Raw genomic sequence first — 20,085 nt, forward strand, 5'->3', positions numbered from 1 at the left:
AGAGACCTTCAAGACAATTTGTTATTATGGAGTACATGATCGGTTTAATTTCTTGCCCCGCCTCTTGTTGGTACACGGCGATAGCTGATTGGTTAAACTCGAAAACCCCGCACGGCGATTGGCCCGTGATGCCGGTGGGCAGTATTATTATTATGCAGCTGCATCGCACGCAGAACGAGCTAGAAATCCAGATGGGGCGAGGTTAGCACTGAATATCACTTAGATTCTTTATGTTACTGAAGTTAATCAGCGCTTGAGGTTTAGTTTGCGTGTTTGTGAGGCAGAAAGAGACGAGAGGAAGCTAAACCCTCTTCTTTGCACGTAGGGGGAAAAAACACCTGCAACGTAAGTAGAGCAAAGGATGCTGTTTGGGTGCATCTCCCTGCAAGCTAGCTAATGCTAATGTACTAGCTTAGTGGATTTTAAATGGCGAAGCCGGCGCTCATTTCGGCTTCAGACGCCGGTTTCACTCGGTGGGAAAAGAAATTACAATTCGGTCCGAGCAGAAGTTAATGTTATCATTTTATATAATGTGGTGTAATAATGTTAAATAGTCTTATTGTCCTCTATGTTCGCGAATATACAGTGTCCTGTCGACCATTATAAGCCATCAAAATGGGATTTTATATATATATATATATATATATATATATATATATATATATATATATATATATATATATATATATATATATAAATCCCATTCCTTAGAAAAGGATGAGGAAGCGAATTGGCATCAGCATCACTTGGTATCTCTCTGTTCCTGGGGGCTGGTGCCGCTGTGCATTTTGGGAATTCTCTGTCCTCTGAGAGGTTTATGACTGTAAAACAAGTCATTTAAAACCATTTATTAAAATATATAGCACGTTGTTTAAATCTGTGCAATTAAACTTATCTTTTTGAAAGTCGAAATTTTCTAGATTTTTTCCCCCCATTTATTTTTATTAAGGTTTGTATTATCTAAAAAAAAAAGTAAGTCAGTGGTACTAGGGTTGTGATTGGACGGTCTTGATTTTTAATCCCAGCGCCGTTGGGCCCTTGACCATGTCCCTCAATCGCTCAGTTGCAAGTTGCTATATAGTTTCTACTTCTTCTTCTTTCGGCTTCTTTAGGGGTCGCCACAGCGAATAATCCATCCTTATACCCCCCTGTCCTCTACATCTGCCTCCTTCAACCCAACTACCTGCATGTCTTCCCTCACCACATCCATAAACCTCCTCCTTGGTCTTCCTGTTGTCCTTCTTTCTGGTGGCTCCATCCTCAGCATTCTACTACTGATATACCCCATGTCTCTCCTCTGCACATGTCCAAACCATCTCAGTTGTGCCTTCCTCACCTTGTCTCCAAAACGTCCTACATGCACTGTCCCTCTAATAAACTCGTTTCTAATTCTGTCCATCGTCGTCACTCCCAACAAAAACCTCAACATCTTCAGCTCTCCTACCTCCAGCTCCACCTCCTGTCTTTTAATAAATGCCACTGTCTTTAATCCATACAACATCGCAGGTCTCACCACAGTCCTATAAACTTTCGCCTTCACTCTAATATCATCCACAAACATCATAGTCCATGCCGACTCCTTTATTACCTTATTCGTCGATCTGTCAATCAACACTGCAAACAGGAAAGGGCTCAGAACAGATCCTTGGATTCAGTCGAACCTCCACCTTGAACCAGTTTGTCGTTCCTACTGCACACTTCACTGCTGTCACACTGTCCTCATACATGTCCTGCACCACCCTCACATACTTCTCTGCCACACCTGAATCCTCATGCAATACCACAACTCCTCTCTCGGCACTCTGTCGAACGCTTTCTCTAAATCCACAAACACACAATGCAATTCCTTCTGTCCTTCACACCAGCTTATCTTTTAGTACCAGAACACTCCTTCTCCACTCCTTAGGCATCCTCTCACCTTCCAAAATCTTCTTAAAAACTCCACTGCCATCTCTCCTAAACATCTCCATGCTTCTACTGGTATGTCGTCTGGTCCAACCGACTTTCCACTCTTCATCCTCTTAATTGCTGCTCTCACTTCCTCCTTACTACTCCTATCCACTTCCTGCTTCACCATCTACACACCATCCAACCTTTTCTCTCTCTCTTCCGAACGCAACCCTCCCCCTCTATTCGGGCTTGGGACTGGTACTAAGAGTGCACTGGCTTGTGCATCCCTAATGGCTGGGTTATATTTACAGTGTGTGTGTGTGTGTGTGTGTGTGTGTGTGTATGTATGTATATACCGTAATTTCCGGACTATTAAGCGCACCCAAATTTAAACGACACCCACTGAATTTGACAAAGAGTTTTATTTTTAACATAAATAAGCCGCACCTGTCTATAAGCCGGACTACATGTCTACATTGAAACTAATGAACTTAACACAGGCTGTAATAAAAGACAGCGTCTGTTACACGGCTTGTATCTAAACAGTAGCCTACCAAGAAAGTCATTGTTCACTGTGTTCCTCCTTCCTTTCACAACAATTTCTCTCGAGTTTATCTTTAGGCATCGTCGTGCGTTTAAAAATCCACCACCGGTGAAGCTTTTCTCCCGATGCCGTGCAGCTCAGAACACAGGTGAAGTGTTGCCAGACCGAGTGAGCGGCAGGTCAAACGTCAGAGGAACCTCATCCATATTTTTGATGTGGTGCGGCCCGATTCAGTGGGAGCGCATCTGATTTAATATAAAGAGTTTCATTGGTTCACCTGAACCCGTTCGGCAATTTCATTGGTCTAGTGTTATGGGGTTCAGTTTGTTGGCTTGAAGTTTGTGAAACCGGGAAAAACCTAGGAAAAATCCATAAATTAGCCGCTTCATTTGTTTAAGCCGTGGGGTTCAAAGCGTGGAAAAAAGTAGCGGCTTATATACCGGAAAATACGGTATATACACACACGAGGTCGATAATGTATATGGTGTATATGAAATATATGATGAATAATGGTGAATATGATTAATATGAGTTATATGCTATGTATTGAAGCATAAATGTCAAATATTTGACATATTAATAAAATAACTATCTTTTCTTTAATTATATTTAGGGCATCATGTCCTGCACATCGCTGCTGTTCCTCCTCCTGGTGTTCTCTGTTGACCTGTCCATGCTGAGCGTGCAGGCGGGGCCCTGCCAGAGCTGCCGCAAACTCACAGAGAACTTCATCAAGGTGTGTGTGTGTGTGTGTGTGTGTGGTGTGTTGTGTGAACCAGTGTGTGAAACAGTAACGAAGTAAATGTAATTCATTACTGTACTTGTACAGTTTTTTTGGTATCATGGGTCGTCCACGCAAAAGAAAAAAAAATCTATCGTTTTTGCACAGTCGCGCCAATCATTATATTATGTCACGGTCAAATGAACTTGGTCGGGACTCAGAGTGTGCACTCGCCGCCCGAAAAAGGTCCCTCACTTATACACTCAGAAAGGAGAGCCAGGGGTTTGGGTGACGTCACGTCAGTAAGTAGAGCTGAACCCATATTAAAATTATGGATGGCAAAAAGGGTTAAACCTCCAAAACAGAAAAAAGAGGAAAGAAGTAGGGGATTAACGTGCAAAAGATAAAGGTGTGTATGCAGCTCGATCACTCATCTCGTTATGAGGATATTATAGTCTAATGCATTTAATAAAATAGGCTAATGACTGTATATCACTTAGGTTATGCTGTTGCAACGATATTTCTTTTAGCTGCATAACATTATCATTTATAGTATGTAGTTTATCATAATGTGTGTAGCAACAAAACAATTACAACCCAACTAGTCTAGTTGGATTGTAATTAAACAGCACTAATTGATTTGATTGATAATTGATGTGATGTCAAAGGTTTTCTGTGATTCTACTGAATAAGTGCTGTAAAGTTCAGTAAAGGGAATCTCCTGTGCAGCTTAAAAAGCTTATTTACAAGACACATATTATAAGGATATAGATGTTGTGTGTATCTTATGGCTACAATTAGCCAAGGAGTTGTTTGGTTCTTGGTTATAAGAGTACCATAAATTGTGCACAATGACGTATATTTAATTACGCAATAAATGCGTTTAGGGTGATATTTCTTACTCATCCAGTAGCTAAATCAGAGAGTAGATTTTCAAAGCTGAAACTAATAAATGGGGGAGACTTTGCGTCATGACTAAAGGGAGAACCACCATTGTGGTATCTACTTAGCAGGAACATACAGTTCAGCGTCAGTTCAACAGCAAGCAGAACATTTAGAGAGAAATAAACGATGCAAGAAACTACTGACTCGCACTCGCCACAACACCCGTGGCCTTATTTTCAAGATTTTTTTAGTAGATAAAGTAGATAAAAAGATGTTGGGTTCATGATAATTAATTAGATATTAATCAGTGTTTAACTCATTATCATGCTAATAATAGAAAAAAAAGAAAAACAATTGTAATAAGAACATTATAGCCAGTATAAATCATAGTACTTAAGTTTGAAGGCAAATACTTTTGTACTTTTACTCAAGTAAAAGTTTAAAGGGAGCACTTTTATTTTTTCCTCGAGTCATATTTTACCTACTGTAAACTCTACTTTTACTCAAGAAAATGCATTGTGTATTTCGTCCACCACTGTTGTGAACATACTGTACTTTAGCAGTAGCATAAAAAAAAGCCATTTATTTCGTTGTAACGATTCAACAGCGACATTTCAAACATTAACTAAATGTTAATAGCTGCTCGTTTACCCAAAATCCAATGTTCGGAGTAAATTGAAGGTACTGTGTTGATTGTGGTAATGCTTTGAATAGTTTAAGACCTTCTGGCTTGCTGCAGTGTTTGTAAAACCGTGAAATGTTATATTGGCGTACCAGTGTGTACATACATAGATGGTGTTTTAGAATGAATATATAAAAAGTTGGATTTGTTCCAGGGCATACCAGTGTGTGCATACATAGATGGTATTTTAGAATGAATATATAAAAAGTTGGATTTGTTCCAGGGCCTGGAGCGAACAGCCAATAAAAACTTTGGTGGTGGGAACACAGCTTGGGAAGAGGAGAAGCTTGCAAAATACGCTCGCAGGTAAGAGGTTTGGGAGTTTGACATGCATCACTTTAACATCATTATCTCCAACAGTTTTATAAGATATGGCTTTTTGCCATTTAAAAAAAATATATACTTTCTCACAATGTGCAAATTTTGTCTGATAAGAATTCTGCATAACTGCTGGTTTTGGAACACTGACTGTTATAGTTGAGATAGTTGAGATAGTTTATTGTTAAGAGAAGGCAGAGGACAATGGTTTCTGCGAATGTCCCACTGCACTTCTCACGTCAAGCCTTGCATGTCGTGGCACTCATAAAGACCTCACTCATTCTTTTTACTTAAGAATATAAGCGAAGCATAAACGCCATAGAAATCCATCTAAATGACCAAATCAAAACTTTCTGTTCCTTGTACAACCAATACAAAAGCACACACTGGTTATTCATTGTCTTGCTGACTTATGCCATGTTTTTAGCGGAATTATATTATAATCAGATCACAAGGAAATAAACTAGGAACTGGCTTGAGAGCAAACAAAACTGATGTGAGGACTTTTTTTGAGTTTTGGGTTCATTCTTTTGTATTAGCTTTTTCTTTATGACAGTTTGCCAAAGATTTTTAATTATAGTTGTATTTCTGTATTTTAAGCTGCTTTCCTCATGTTGTTTGATTCTGCCACATGAGTGTTTTAAATCAATCTGATTCACCATATTTTAAAAGGTGTTACTGATTAATCAGCACATATTTCTTTCATATTTTCTGGAAAAAATGCCAATGTTCCTATTAAATAGTGAGAGAAATTTTAGACTTGTATCCACTATTGATTCTGAGATATAAAGATAGTTTAGCAAAAGTGAGGGCTCCAGAGAAAATTTGGAAAGTTCCATTAGTTATTATTTTTAAATTGTCCATGCTAGATGTTTGAAATTTTTAAGGAATGTTGTCTAATATAGGACACCTGCAAGTTCAAAAATTGAAGGTCCATAATTACATATTTGGCAAATTTTGGCTTGGTGAATTTTATAAAAAAATATTTTTACAGTACTGTGTAAATGTTTTAGGAATATAGGCCCTTAACCCTGTACCTGCTCAGTTGCATTAATGAGATTAATTTAATTCACTCTGGATAAGGGTATCTGCCAAATGCTGTAAATGTCCACAATAAAGCACTTCAGATCTTTGTTGGTGTTGCCAAAGAAGATTAAAATATCCCTCTTGCCAGAAATTGGACAATGAATCTTAAACCTAAATCTAAAGTCGGTATATGCATTTTAACTGTAATAAGTAGTCTGAAATAATTAATAATGTAGAACAGTGATAAGAAAATTAGACTGGCTTTTCTTAACAGCACGTCAATGTACACTCATTAAAAATACAAGAAGCTGAAATCTCCTGCTTGGTAAGGAAAATATAGCCTTGTATTACATTCTTCCAAGCTGCTCATGATGTGTGTTCTGTTAGCTTGTTCAGGTTTTTAGGATTGATGTAATTACAAATATATTTTATAAAGAAGTAGAGAGAAAGATTCGTTGAAATTTGAATTGCTTTGAAATCTTTATTTACATTTCTCAATAAAAGAAATCCGTATTTTGTGCTATTAATTCTATTCAGAATGTATTAATAATGAGACCGGATTCTGCTTTATCAATATATTGTTAAATGTTAATGTTAATTGTTGTTAAATTTGAAATATTAGGAAAGTATTGAGAATAGCGTTTCCTTTTTTAAAAATTTTTTATTGCTATTCAAGGACTTGAAAAAATATTTTTTGAGCTGGAAGTTTGAGAGTCTCAGATGCCACACTTGGAGATTTTTCAGCTGGCATTCAAATCTGGTTTTCTGAGATATTAATCTGTCCTAATGACACTGTTTGACTGAACGGTAGCAAGTAAGGTTCACAGAAAGTTTACTGGTTATTATGAGGCTAGAGTGTGGTTGACTATATTTTTTTTCCTGTTTGAACGTTAACAAATTTAAACATGTTGGTGATTGTGAAAATTTTTTTGTGGCATTAAGGATGTACTTCCTCCATTCTGAACCCCCACCACCACCTTCATCTCGTAAAATCGAACTAATTAATAAGAAGTGATACAGAAAATTGCTTAAATAAAACATTAATTAAACAGCACAAACCTCTTTAAACATGAGCTCGTTGTAATTCTCATTCTCTCTTATGAACTTAAAGCCTGGGACACACCAAGCTTTTGAATGTCGGTCGATTTGTTCTGATATATATTGGATATTGATATACTTTAGAGTAGTCAATGTGTAGCTTGTTTAGCAGTACAGATTTACTGTCCTCTGAAAATAACTCACCGTACAGCCATTACTGTCAAAATAACTGGCAACAAAAGTGTGACACCCTAAGTGAACATGTCAAAACTGTGTCCAAAGTGTCACTATTTTGTGTGAGCATCATTGTTATATGTAGCACTGCCTTGATCCTCCTGGGCATGGAATTTACCAGAGCTGCACAGGTTGTTGCTGGGATCCTCTTCCACTCCTCCATTATGACATCACTGAGCTGCTAGATGTTAGACACATGGTGCTACTTCACCTTCCACTTCAGGATGCCCCACAGACATACTTGGCCACTCCATTACCTTTACCTTCAGCTTCCTCAGCAGGGCAGTTGTCATCTTGGCGGTGTGTTTGGGGCGTTATTATGTTGGAAAACATTTGACCCAGTTTCTGAAGGGAGGGCATCATGTTCTACTTCTGAATGTCACAGTACATGTTGGAGTCTGTTTTCCTCAATGAACTGCAGCTCCCCATGTACCAGCAGCACTCATGCAGCCCCAGACCATGATGCTTCCACCAGAAGAGGCTTCCATTTGGGATGACAGCCATGCAAAGTGATTTGTACGGCGTATGGTCTGAGGACTGACAAGCGGTCCTTTCGCTTCTGCAACCTCAAAATCAATGCTTGCAGCACTCATGCTTCTGTTTTTTAAAGCAGCTTCTGCACCTGATGCACAGCACAAGGACTCGACTTCTTTGATGGACCCTTGGGAGGTCTGTTCCGAGTGGAACCCGTCTTGGAAAACAACAGTATGACCCTGACCACTGTACCATAACTCAGTTTCAGATTGTGACTTTTGTGTCACTTTTGTGGAGAGCAACAATTCTAATTCTCAAATCCTTCAACGTTATTTGCCATGAGGTGCCATGTTGACAACCAGTGGTTAGTATAAGAGAATTGTACTCAAAGCACCAACTCTTAACTGCTCTAATACAAGATACACACATTTGTATGGTCCTGTCAAGCAAACAAAATACAAGCTGACTGCACATGGTTGTTTATCAGTAATCAAAAATAGAATGTTTTTCTTTTTTGTGTGTGTCTTAAAAAGTCTTTTTGTTCACTTATTGTCATTCTGTCCACGCTTGTGTCTGTGTATGTGTGCGTTTGCAGTGAAACCCGCTTGCTGGAGATCGTAGAGACAGCATGTGAGAAAAATGACTTTGAATGTAACAAACTGTTGGAACAGATCGAAGACCAGGTCGAGACATGGTGGTTCCACAGGTATGCACAGTGATGCTACATCGTAATACTGTCAATATACTGTATTAGAATGTACTGTAGTTTGATTGTTCGCAATGACAATTTGCAAAGACGAAAAAGAATTTATCATGTAATTTGTTGTGTAGTTGCTTTTAACCAGGAGCAGCCCAATCGAACTACAATGACTCGTTAATTACATATGTGGATAAAACACACCTTGGACCCTGTAGCTACACTATATGGACCTGACTTATGTGATTCTTCCTCAAACGGCAACCACAAAGTTGGAAGCACACAATTGTTTAGTTTTTTTTTCTTTGAATATTGTAGCATAAATATTCCCCATTCCTTGAACTAGGAAACCCAAATGTGTTCCAGCATGACAGTGGGCCTGTCTACAGTGCAAGCTCCATGAACATACACTTTACTTGGGTTGAAGTGCAACATCTGCACCCCAGGTCTCTTCACCTCACCATCAGCACCTGTTTTTATTAACACCCCTGTGTCTGAATGACACAAATCTCCACAAGCACACTCTGAAATCTAGTGGAACATCTTCCCTGAAGAGTGAATAGATATAGCATATAGATTCAAGAGTCCAGAAGCTTTTATTGTCATTTCAACAATATATAGCTGACGCAGACAACGTTCCTCCAGAACCCTGGTGCTACATAAAACAACATAAAACATCTTTAAGCTACATAGCAGAAAAACACAGAGTTAAGGACTAAAGTATGTGATATAAGGACTATGTCAGGTGGGATTTATTCAGGTGTCTGTAATCCTTTGTCAATATAGCGTGAATATACCAACATCCTGGAATAGTTAATGCTGTGTTCAATACTTTATAGTTCAACACTGGAACTATGGGTACCGAAAGTCACGTTAATAACTCGATATTTGAAAAAGTTAGAAGCTTTTAAATGATTTTAAACAGTAAATTTGTAAAAAAAAAAAAAAAAGATTTTTACACTTTTATTATTTTTTTAAAAAATGTTTATAATTTTTTTTAATTTTTATAATTTTTTTTATAATTTTTTTGTAATGTAACTAAAAAAAAAGACTGGGACACACCAAGATGTAGATATTTAAGAATAATTCAACTATATATTGTCTTCATTTCTCAGACAACAGGAAGCACCTGACTTGTTTGAGTGGTTGTGTATCGAAGAGCTCCGGCTTTGCTGCCCTGCGGGTCACTTCGGACCAGAATGTGCAGGTAACTGCAAAATACATAAAGTGCTGTATTTCAATCTACATAACCAGCCATGAGTATCCACATCACAAACAACATTATTCAGACGGAACAAGGAACACAAACTCTCGCAGAATTGTCGTGCTGACGTGGAGCAACTTGATTCCATTTAGATCTTATTGCCGAGTTGTCCGTCTGAGGGAATTCCCTTGTCAGTTTTCTGTTTTACACCCATTTTACACATGCAGGAACAGTTTGACAAAGGAAATAATAGTTTGGGGCTTTTTTTTTTTTTTTTTTTTTTTTTTTTTACGTGATTGCTGTTAAAAATGACTTTTCAAGCTAATCAGGATTAAGGAAAGCGAGGGAGTACAGGATGCAGGACCTGCACCTGGAGGTTTTCTTTGTTGGACGTTTGCCAAAACAGACAAAACCAGTATTTTCGATCGGTATCTATAAAAACTCTGAGTTCCTAGGCAAGATTTAATGGACAGCGTGTGATGTGTTTGTGGCCCGCTGATATTCATTAGGCACTTTTCACTCGCTTCTTTAACTTTATTCATGTGTCGTTCTCAAAATAAATACAGGTATCTAAGAATGTTTCCTGCTCTCCATTACATTATGCCACTCAAAAACAAACAAAAAAAAAATATATTTTTTAAGGGGAACCCTTATTTAACATTTTATGGTAGGTGTGTAGTCGCTCTGTAGCAGTCACGGTGCTTAAGAACGCTCAAGCTTTTTAACAGTTTCTTCGTAATATATCAAGCGTTTTTTCCCCCCTCTAACACTGAGTGAGCGTCAAGAGCGAGACTGGGGGACCGGTTCCACAACATGAAACCTGTTTACATGCACATGTCCTTATATAATAAATAAATATATAATGAACAAAAAATATAATGAATAAATGTGCACCTCACCCTACTTTTGCTTGTATTTTTGTGTCCTTTTTCTTTTTTTTTTTACTCAAAAATTGCTGTATTTTTTCCTGTCAGAATGCCCCTCAGGTCCTGGCGGTGTGTGTGGAGGTCTTGGGCGCTGTGAGGGAGAGGGAACACGTTTGGGAGATGGAGAGTGTGTGTGTGACCCTGGTTATTCAGGGCCTTTGTGTCAGGACTGTGCAGACGGATATTATAGAGAAAAGAGCTCCAATCACTCGCAGCCGCCCTGCTCAGGTGGGCATCAGCAACATGTTTTCGTTCTTTTTGCTAAATGAAAATGGGAAAAGTCTTGCTGATGTATTAACAAATGTATTGTGTGTGTGTTTGCCTGTAGCCTGCTATTACTCCTGTAAAAAGTGTTCTGGTCCACAAGATTACAAGTGTCTGGACTGCAAGCCTGGCTGGATCCTTCATGACAACAAGTGTGTGGGTAAGTTTATTTATTTATGTTCACTCATATTCATTGATTTCATTTGTTTGTATATTGATTAATTTGCATGTTATTAGCTGTTATAATGACCTTCTGGGAAGCTGTTCAGCCACATGGGTGTTAGTAAAGTCAGCTACTGATGTAGGTGAGGTGAGGAGGCCTGGGGTGCAGTCATCCTGTAAAGTATATCATCAGAATACTTTATTGATCCCATAGGGAAACTGGTTGCATTTGCTGACAATAAAAATCCAAAGAAAAAATGTTAAGAAAAAATAAAAAGAAGAAAATATAAATAATTAAACACATTAAGGTGTATATCAAGTGAAATGAAATGTAGCAGAATGAAACGTTATTTGTAGAAGCTGTAAAAAACAGATGACTACAATAAAAGCTATCAAAGTTATTGCTCATGTAGCTACTTATTATTATTGCACTGAGCTTATTGCACATCATTGCTCAAGATATTATAAATAAGATATCATTATTAAGCTCAAATTTCATGCTACCGCATCCAAAGAAATCCTGTACAATTGTGTTCCCCCCAACTTTGTGATAACATACAGCTCATACAGCTGTAAAATTCAGGTGTTTCAATACTTTTGTCCATATAGTGTATGTTGGAAGCTGTGGACAGTCTGGTTTGGGAAACACTGGTTTCCATGAAATCTTTTTTTTATTTTAATAATTTTTGTCTGAATAGTTTGAAAAATATTTGTAGAGTGGGACATGATCCATATTAGGTTATGGCAACACAGATTTTATATAAACTTTAATTCTTTTTTATTTTTATTTAATGCCAATGGTACATCATTCCACTTATATTAGCTTCAATATTATTGAATAATACAATATTAATATTCAGTAAATTGACACTGTGTTGGATCACAGTTGTAAAAAAAAAATTATTTAATTGAATTAGAAAGTTAGAAAAGCAGCCAAGTAAAAACTGAATCAATGAAAATTGATTTCCGTGAGATTGATTAATAAAATGTTCAAATAAACAATTTCAATTTCTTTCACTAACACTATCTTTAATTTATTGTTCCTCCAAATTTTGGTTAAAGGATGAGAGGTGTTAGTTTTATATATTTTGTCTGATTAAAAATTTACAGCAGTGTACTGTAGTATAGTACAGTCGAACCCACTTATCTCGACCTCGGTTAACTCGCCAACCCTATTGAGTCGAACCGCCAAATTCTCGCTTTGTCTTAGCATTTTTTAATCGGTTATGTCGATTATTTTATGTCGTCGAACCCTAAACAAACATGTATGTACATTTTATAGCATGCCTTCATCAAACAAATCGCGGCAACGCTGTTGTGTAAAAAACCCTCCAAAAACAAGTGCATGTACATTCTCATTTATTAACGCACATCATGTACATAAAGAAATTTCAAGCACGTTAATATATTGCCGCCATATTGGTTTTCGTTTATCTCGATCATCGGTTACCTCGACGCTTTTTGGCACACCCCTTTGCAGGCGACATAACCGGGTTCTACTGTATTATATTACTTTTCATGCAACTGTTCATTTAAAAAAAAGAAAGAAAATCAGTACCGCACCTCGGTATGAGTTTCCAGGCTTTTAGTTCCTGTCACTTCCTGCCTTTAACACTGTTCAGATTGGTGTTAAATACGTGAAATGAGGAAAATATTTACTTTGGCATCAAAATTGCTTTTTTAAGCAACTGTCAGATGGAAATTTCTGTGAGCATGCTGTATAGTAGTAAAGTATTTATTGTTATTGTTTGGTTTTTCTTTTCAACCTTTTCTTTTTTTTTTTTTTTTTCAAAGAAGGAAACGTGAAAAAAAAAACCCGAAACATCTTTCTGGTTTACTGTCAAAAACAATTCAAGTAAATCCGAAAACCCCGATTTGTAAGAAAAGCTCAGTGATTGAAATATTTCCGTAAGCATTTCTTTGTAATGAATAAGAATGATAAAAATATTTAAAAAATACATGTAAATTTTCCATAAAAATCTATTTTATGACATTAAATATAGCACATTTTATCACTAAAATATAGTAAGATGTAACTACTTCAATTAGAAAGAAAAAAAAATCTTAATTAATCAATTTCAGATTAGACATGAAGTCTGTCACCCTGTAACAGTGCTAATTAGACTAAAGATAATTAAACAATAAGTAATTATTACTAAAAAGCGATAATTATTTGTGACACTTCAGTGGCACTGCAAGTATTAACCTGTTTGATCAGGGAAGATGGAAAGAAAACAGATCAGTAGGTCGCCTGTGTATTCGTTGTACTTGGCTTTTAATAAAGTGCAAATGAAGATAAGGAGTTTCGCAATCTTTTATTTTAATTTAATGTAAGATACACTGACACCTGACAGTAAGGTTCATAAACATTCCATTGCTTTAGATACATTCTATTCCACATTAAGGCCCTATTTTGTGTTATTATATCCTCCACTCTTCTGGGAAGATGTTCCACTAGATTTTGGATTGTGCTTGTGGAGATTTGTGATCATCCACCCACAAGAGTGTATATAAAAGTAAAGTGAGATACTGATGTGCCTGGGTGAAGAGGGCTGGGGTGCAGTCAGCATTCGCATTCATCCCAAAGGTGTTCAATAGGGTTGAGATCAGAGCTCTATAGCAGGCCACTTCACTCCACTCTATACCTTCCACTCCATGTAAAGCATGTATTCATGGAGCTCACTTTGTGCACAGGGGCATCGTCATGCTGGAACAGGTTTGGGTCTTCTGGTCCAAGTGTAGGGAAAATTTTATGTTACTGCAACCAAAGGCATCCTGTACATTAGTGTGCCTCCAGTTTGGAGAACAACCACATACGGCTGGAAAATCCAGGAGTCCCAATATTTTGGTCTATTTATTGTACTTTATCAGAGATGCATAGACAACAGCGATTTAACAACATCAGCATGTAACATGTACCTGTTATTAATGTTTAAGTGAGAAATATAAACGTTAATCAGCACAGGAAATGAACACCAGCAGACCTGACACACACACACACACAACACACACACACACACACACACACACAAGCGATGTTTGTATGTTGTCAAATTTCAAACAAATGATGTTATAGTATGTCAACCTTCCCCCCAACCTTAACTTCAGTTTTAATAATAATAATAATAATAATAATAATAATAATAGTAATAATAATAATAATAGTAATAATAATTGTAATAATAATGATAAGAATAATAATAGTAACAACAACAATAATAATAGTAATATATAATTAATTTGTATTAAATTAATGATAATTTTTAAAAATATATATTATATATCATATTCATTCATAATTTTTAATATAATAATATCAAGTTTGGAGTAGTTTGGAGATATACTGAAGCAGCTGTGTGTTAGAGACACAGGAGGGCAGTCTTTAAACACATATTGCTCTCTCTCTCTCTCTCTCTCTCTCTCTCTCTCTCTCTCTCTCTCTCTCTCTCTTTCTCCATTTACTTTACATCTTACCTTACACCATTATTCACCGATCAGGGGTAACATTATGACCACCTGCCTAATACGCAACAAACTGCGGTGCACTGTGTATTCTGACACATTTCTATTAGAACCAGCATTAACTTCCCCAGTAATTTGAGCTACAGAAGCTTTAGATAGATACAGAGCACTGCAGACCGGGAACATCCCACAAGGACGCTCTGACCCAGTCGTCTAGACATCACAGTTTGGCCCTCGTCATACTCACTCTAATCATAACACTTGCCCATTTTTCCTGCTTCTAACACGTCAACTCTGAGGACAAAATGTTCACTTGCTGCCTAATAATATCCCACCCACTAACAGGTGCCATGATGAAGAGATAATCAGTGTTATTCACTTCACCGCTCATGATGTTAAACCTGATCAGTGTAAATGAAATGGCTTGTGTTAATAGTAAAGCACCACCTTTTCTGATTTGATTGGCTTAAACATCTTAAACATTTTGACTTCGAAGACCACTTTTTCTTTTTTTTTTTTTTTTTTTTTTTTTTTTACTTTTTATATTCTAACTATATACATCATAGTGCATGTTAAAATATTAAATATTTGAGTAATCGATGGCAGTTTATATTTTGGCACAAAGTAAAGTTAAATCCACAATGCCAAAGTCAAATAAACAGTGACAATGAATAAAGGGTGTTTTTTTTTTTTTTTTTTTTTTTTTTTTTTTTTTAAACAATAATCAGTTTTAAAAAATATTATTCATTATTGACCAATACAGCACTTCAAACATTATTAGTTTTATTTTTTATATATATATATATATACACAGTACAGTACAGACCAAAAGTTTGGACACACCTGCTCATTCAAAGAGTTTTCTTTATTTTCATGACTATTCATGAGTCACACTGAAGGCATCAAAACTATGAATTAACACATGTGGAATTATATACATAACAAAAAATCAACTGAAAATATGTCATATTGTAGGTTCTTCAAAGTAGGCATCAAGAGAATGCCAAGAGTGTGCAAAGCAGTAATCTAAGCAAAAGGTGGCTACTTTAAAGAACCTACAATATGACATATTTTCAGTTCACTTTTTTGTTATGTATAAAATTCTGTATATATATATATATGTATGTATGTATGTATGTATATGTATATGTATATAGAGTACAGACCAAAAGTTTATATATATTATTAACACATTTGTAATATAAATGTGAAATGTCGACAAGCAGCTATTAACCTTTCGTTCTCTTCCATTTTTATTAATCCTTGAAGATGATAATGCTAAAAAAAAACTTTCTTAATGTTGCACTGACATTCAAACTCCTACTAACTTTCTTTCGGCTTCTACCATTAGGGGTCGCCACAGCGGACCATCCGCATGTTTGATTTGGCACATGTTTTCACGCTGGATGCCCTTCCTAACGCAACCCTGCCCATTTATCCGGGCTTGGGACCGGCACTAAGGCTTGTGCAACCCTAATGGCTGGGGTTGGTTCCCTGACCGGGAACTCAAAATCAAAACTCCTACTAAAATTAACAATTAAGGTCACATACATGTAAAAGTGCTACAATATCGATGATTACACACTACACTTTGTTTACGGCTGGTCCTCCACATACATCCCTGTGAAAGAGCTGTGACAATAAAAGCCAATGAGCACATTGTTGTCACAGCCGTCAAATCTGCAGTTAAAAGTGAATCCGAATCATTTCGAATTGAGGATTGATATGCGGTGTGGTATAAAGGTCTGTAACCGGTGGGGCTGAAGAAAACAGGATGTTGTCGTGCTGTGATTTGTGATCCAAGCGTGTCTAACAGCCAGCTTTGTTTGGCAGATGTGGACGAGTGCGGCACAGAGTTGGCTCGCTGCTCTTTCAACACTTACTGTTTCAACACCGACGGCTCGTATGAATGCAGAGGTAGGTACGAACGAACACACGGCACAAGATGGCATGGCACGTACACTCAGCATGTTCATAGCGCTCTCCGCTGTGTGTAGGATGTGATCAGGCGTGTGTAGGATGCATGGGCAGCGGTCCGGCTCGCTGTAAGAAATGCGCCCGAGGCTACAGACTGATGGGAGCGAAGTGTCTCGGTAAGTTTTAAATTACGCCATTTATTTGATATTTTCAGCAGTATCAAGCCTCTAATTATTGCAGGTATTCTTGTTTATTTTTGTACTCAGAAATGTTCCATGCATTTGCTTTTTTCCTCCTTTTTTTTAAGATGTGGATGAGTGTAAGGAGAAAGCAATAGCCTGTCCTGGACTGAACGAAGCTTGTATCAATGAAGAGGGTTCATTCCGATGCGAATGTGCAGAGGGGTTCATACGCAGAGACAGCATCTGTGTGGAGAACCTGCCACCCAGTGAGTGTTACAAGAAAACACCAGAATTAAATGATTATAGTTAATAAAGGGGCAGCGCATGTAGGACGTTTTGGAGACAAGGTGAAGGAGGTGAGATTAAGATGGTTTGGAGATGTGCAGAGGAGGGACACAGGGTGTATCTGTAGAAGAATCCTGAGGATGGAGCCACCAGGAAGAAGGAAAAGAGGAAGACCAAGGAGGAGGTTTATGGATGTGGTGAGGGAAGACATGCCGGTAGTTGGGGTGAAAGAGGCAGATGTAGAGGACAGGGGGGTATGGAGACAGATGATCCGCTGTGGCGCCCCTAATGGGAGCAGCCGAAAGAAGAAGACGTTTATAATATGCAAGTATAATAGGTTTTTATTCAGTGATATTTGTATTAGGGGGGGACCTTAAATTATGGAAGATTCGATGTGTCGCTGTGGCTTTAAAATGTTATGAGGAATTGTTTTACGAGTACCTGGTGTTGTCGTCTGGCGGCCGCCCCAACCACCCCACACACACACACACACACACATTATTCATTCGACTATAGGAAAGACTTGACCTTATAGAATTATGTGTAACAGTGTCTATGAAGGCCATATGTACCCTCACAGGACAGACTGCGTATATATAGTTTTTTCAGGTCCTACACTGTGCTGCTGCTGTATGATTGGCTGATAAAAATACAAGCAAGAAAGAAAAATTTATCGACCTAATATAACATGAGCTATTTTTTACATTGACGTAACACACCCCCTCTCTATCTCCATCTCTCTTCAGCCGACCCAGATAAAGGTTTATTCGACGACATGACGGACGACGAGGTGCTTGTCCTTCAGCAGATGTTTTTTGGCGTGGTGATCTGCGCCTTAGCCACTCTAGCCGCTAAAGGAGACATGGTCTTCACTGCCATCTTTATAGGGGGTATAGCTGCCATGGCTGGCTACTGGCTCTCGGAGAAAGGCGACCGAATGCTGGACGGTATTCTCAAAGGACGTTAAAACCCATTCAAATCTCAGGAACTAAAAGGCGAGGACAGATCAGTGAACGGTACACAAGCCTATCAGGTGAAGCTAAACTTGAAGAAAGGGGAGGGGCTGGGAGGTCAAACGGCGACGCGGCGCGAGAGAAGGTCGTCGTGTTTCTCGCACCATCGCTGCGTCAAGGGCTGGGCAACGAAACGTTCAGACTATGCCATGATTTTTACTCCGCCCTTTTATATGCACTGTACAATTTGTCTGCTGCGCTGCTATAAGAGACTTTACATAGATACGTTTTTACGACGCGATCCGGATTTCGGAAAGGGGCTGCACGAAAGCTTGGCACGTTCTAGAATATATTTATTGTATGTGTGTCTCAGGAGGAAGGGCAGCCGTATAACATAAAGCTAAATCTTTCTCTTATTTTAGTTTTCCCGCAGCCTGCGACTTCGACGCTTTTCCATTTATTCGGTTTAGATTACAGATGAAATGATTTGGGACGCTTTTCGGAAGCTTTACGATCCTAATGATGACCGGCCACTTGTAATTGGCATGGCTTGAAGTTCATTAAGAATTAAAGCTCCACCCCTAATATATACAAAGCAAAAAGGAAAATCTTTTAAGGAAATTTAGATTGCATACAAAGAACGTTTGTATGCATAATTCTTAATTTATTTTTTCGTTCTACTTTATCCTACACACATTAATATAAACGGCATGAACACTTTACCTACGAAGGATATTTATACAGTCTGCACAGAAATATTGTAAACGTATGAGAAATTTTCATTCGATCATTTCGCTTGTTTTTACATTTTTTTTATTAAGCAGCAGCAGTAGGGACTATACTATTTATTAATGTATTTATTTAACTATTTATTTATCTATTTATATTATGTATTTTTTACAAAGGTTTAGTAGATCGCCCTTCGTTTGCTTCTGTTTCTGATCTGCATTTATTTATTCATTAGAATTTATAAGAGAACATAACTTTTTTTTTCCATAGGCAGATGCGCTGTATGTGATTTATCTATTTATTTATTAGAAGCTTGGGAGAGGGGGTAAAAATCCGCTAACTATTAGACCTACACCTGTGTGAAATCGGCAACCATTAAAAAACCAACAGGAATGACGATTATATTATATACACTATATAGATAAAAGTATTTTATGGACCCTTGAGCGTAAGATTTGTATGTGCTTTTTTAAACATCCCATTTCACATTTGGTCCCAATTTGTTTGTATACGTTGAGAAGATGTTCCACTGGATTTTGGAGTGTGATTGTGGACATTAGTGTTCATTCAGTCACAGGGCTGTTAGTAAAGTCAGGTACTGATGTTTGGTGAGGAGGCCTGGGGTGCAGTCACGGTTCCCATTCATCTCAATGGTGTTAAATAGGGTTCTCAAGATCTTCCAGTCTAACCCATGTAAAGCAGATGTTCCTCTAGCTCTTCGTGCCAGCCCGGTCTCACAGCATATCGTGATATAGTCACTAAATTTAATCAATTGTTTCGTGTTCGTAGAGCAAATTATCCCTCTTTTTTCCGTGTCACTGAGGACGACTTTCTATGTAAGGAAGTATTTTTTAATCTAAGCACCATTACTCAACATTTAACTAGGAGACTTTATCCTTGTTTTTATTGCTTTATATTCGGTAAACTACTCGCTATTATAAACCATCGTCAGTGAATCCTTCCAGTCAAAATACAGTAAATATATTCTCCCGGTTAATAAAGTCCTTACAGTATAACCCTAACCGTATATTATCTGACTTATTCTCTGATAAAAATGGAAAAAAAAAGATTACCTTTGTAATTTCTGTCCGCATTGCCCATGATCCTCTGCCTTCGTTGCTATGGAGACGGAACCAGACTAAAGCAGTCGTGCTGAGTGACACGAAATAAGAGGGAAATCCGTGTCCAAGAACACGAATCAATAGATTCAAGTTTTTGACTATATCACGAAATGATTGTGAAAATGAAAATGATTGTCATGCTGGAACAGGTTTGGGTCTTCTAGCATCCAAAAACCTCCCATATATTTGTGTGTCTGATGTCTCAATACTTTAGTCCATATAGTGTATATCAATGTACAGAATGCCCCTGGTTGAGCAGGGGGCAGGGGTTTAACTAACAGTCAACTCAACCTCACTAAAATGAGAATTCATTTGTTCTTATATAAATTTTTTGGGGATAATTTTATTTGATTTTTTTTAGGTTCACTGTG

The 20,085-nt window shown here is 37.6% G+C and overlaps 1 protein-coding gene across 1 annotated transcript; it reads left to right on the forward strand.

Annotated features, from left to right (window-relative positions):
• Positions 1-125: 125 nt before the first annotated feature.
• creld1b (cysteine-rich with EGF-like domains 1b) lies at positions 126-18,466 on the forward strand. The gene is made up of 11 exons (XM_083554545.1): positions 126-345; positions 3,048-3,170; positions 4,946-5,028; positions 8,408-8,518; positions 9,625-9,716; positions 10,688-10,867; positions 10,968-11,063; positions 16,361-16,444; positions 16,525-16,620; positions 16,752-16,892; positions 17,658-18,466. Exons 2-11 carry the CDS (start codon positions 3,054-3,056, stop codon positions 17,876-17,878), a joined length of 1,221 nt encoding a protein of 406 aa, XP_083410671.1. The 5' UTR covers positions 126-345; positions 3,048-3,053; the 3' UTR covers positions 17,879-18,466.
• Positions 18,467-20,085: the final 1,619 nt, after the last annotated feature.

This window comes from Silurus aristotelis (genome assembly GCF_946808225.1).
Source record: "Silurus aristotelis genome assembly, chromosome: 11".
Classification (NCBI taxonomy): Eukaryota; Metazoa; Chordata; class Actinopteri; order Siluriformes; family Siluridae; genus Silurus; species Silurus aristotelis.

Excerpts from the sequence above, each read along its gene's own strand:
- creld1b (XM_083554545.1), top strand. The coding sequence starts at position 3,054 with ATGTCCTGCACATCGCTGCTGTTCCTCCTCCTGGTGTTCTCTGTTGAC. Across the intron at positions 10,868-10,967 it reads CTCGCAGCCGCCCTGCTCAG|CCTGCTATTACTCCTGTAAA; the intron begins GTGGGCATCAGC and ends GTTTGCCTGTAG. Across the intron at positions 16,621-16,751 it reads GATGGGAGCGAAGTGTCTCG|ATGTGGATGAGTGTAAGGAG; the intron begins GTAAGTTTTAAA and ends CTTTTTTTTAAG.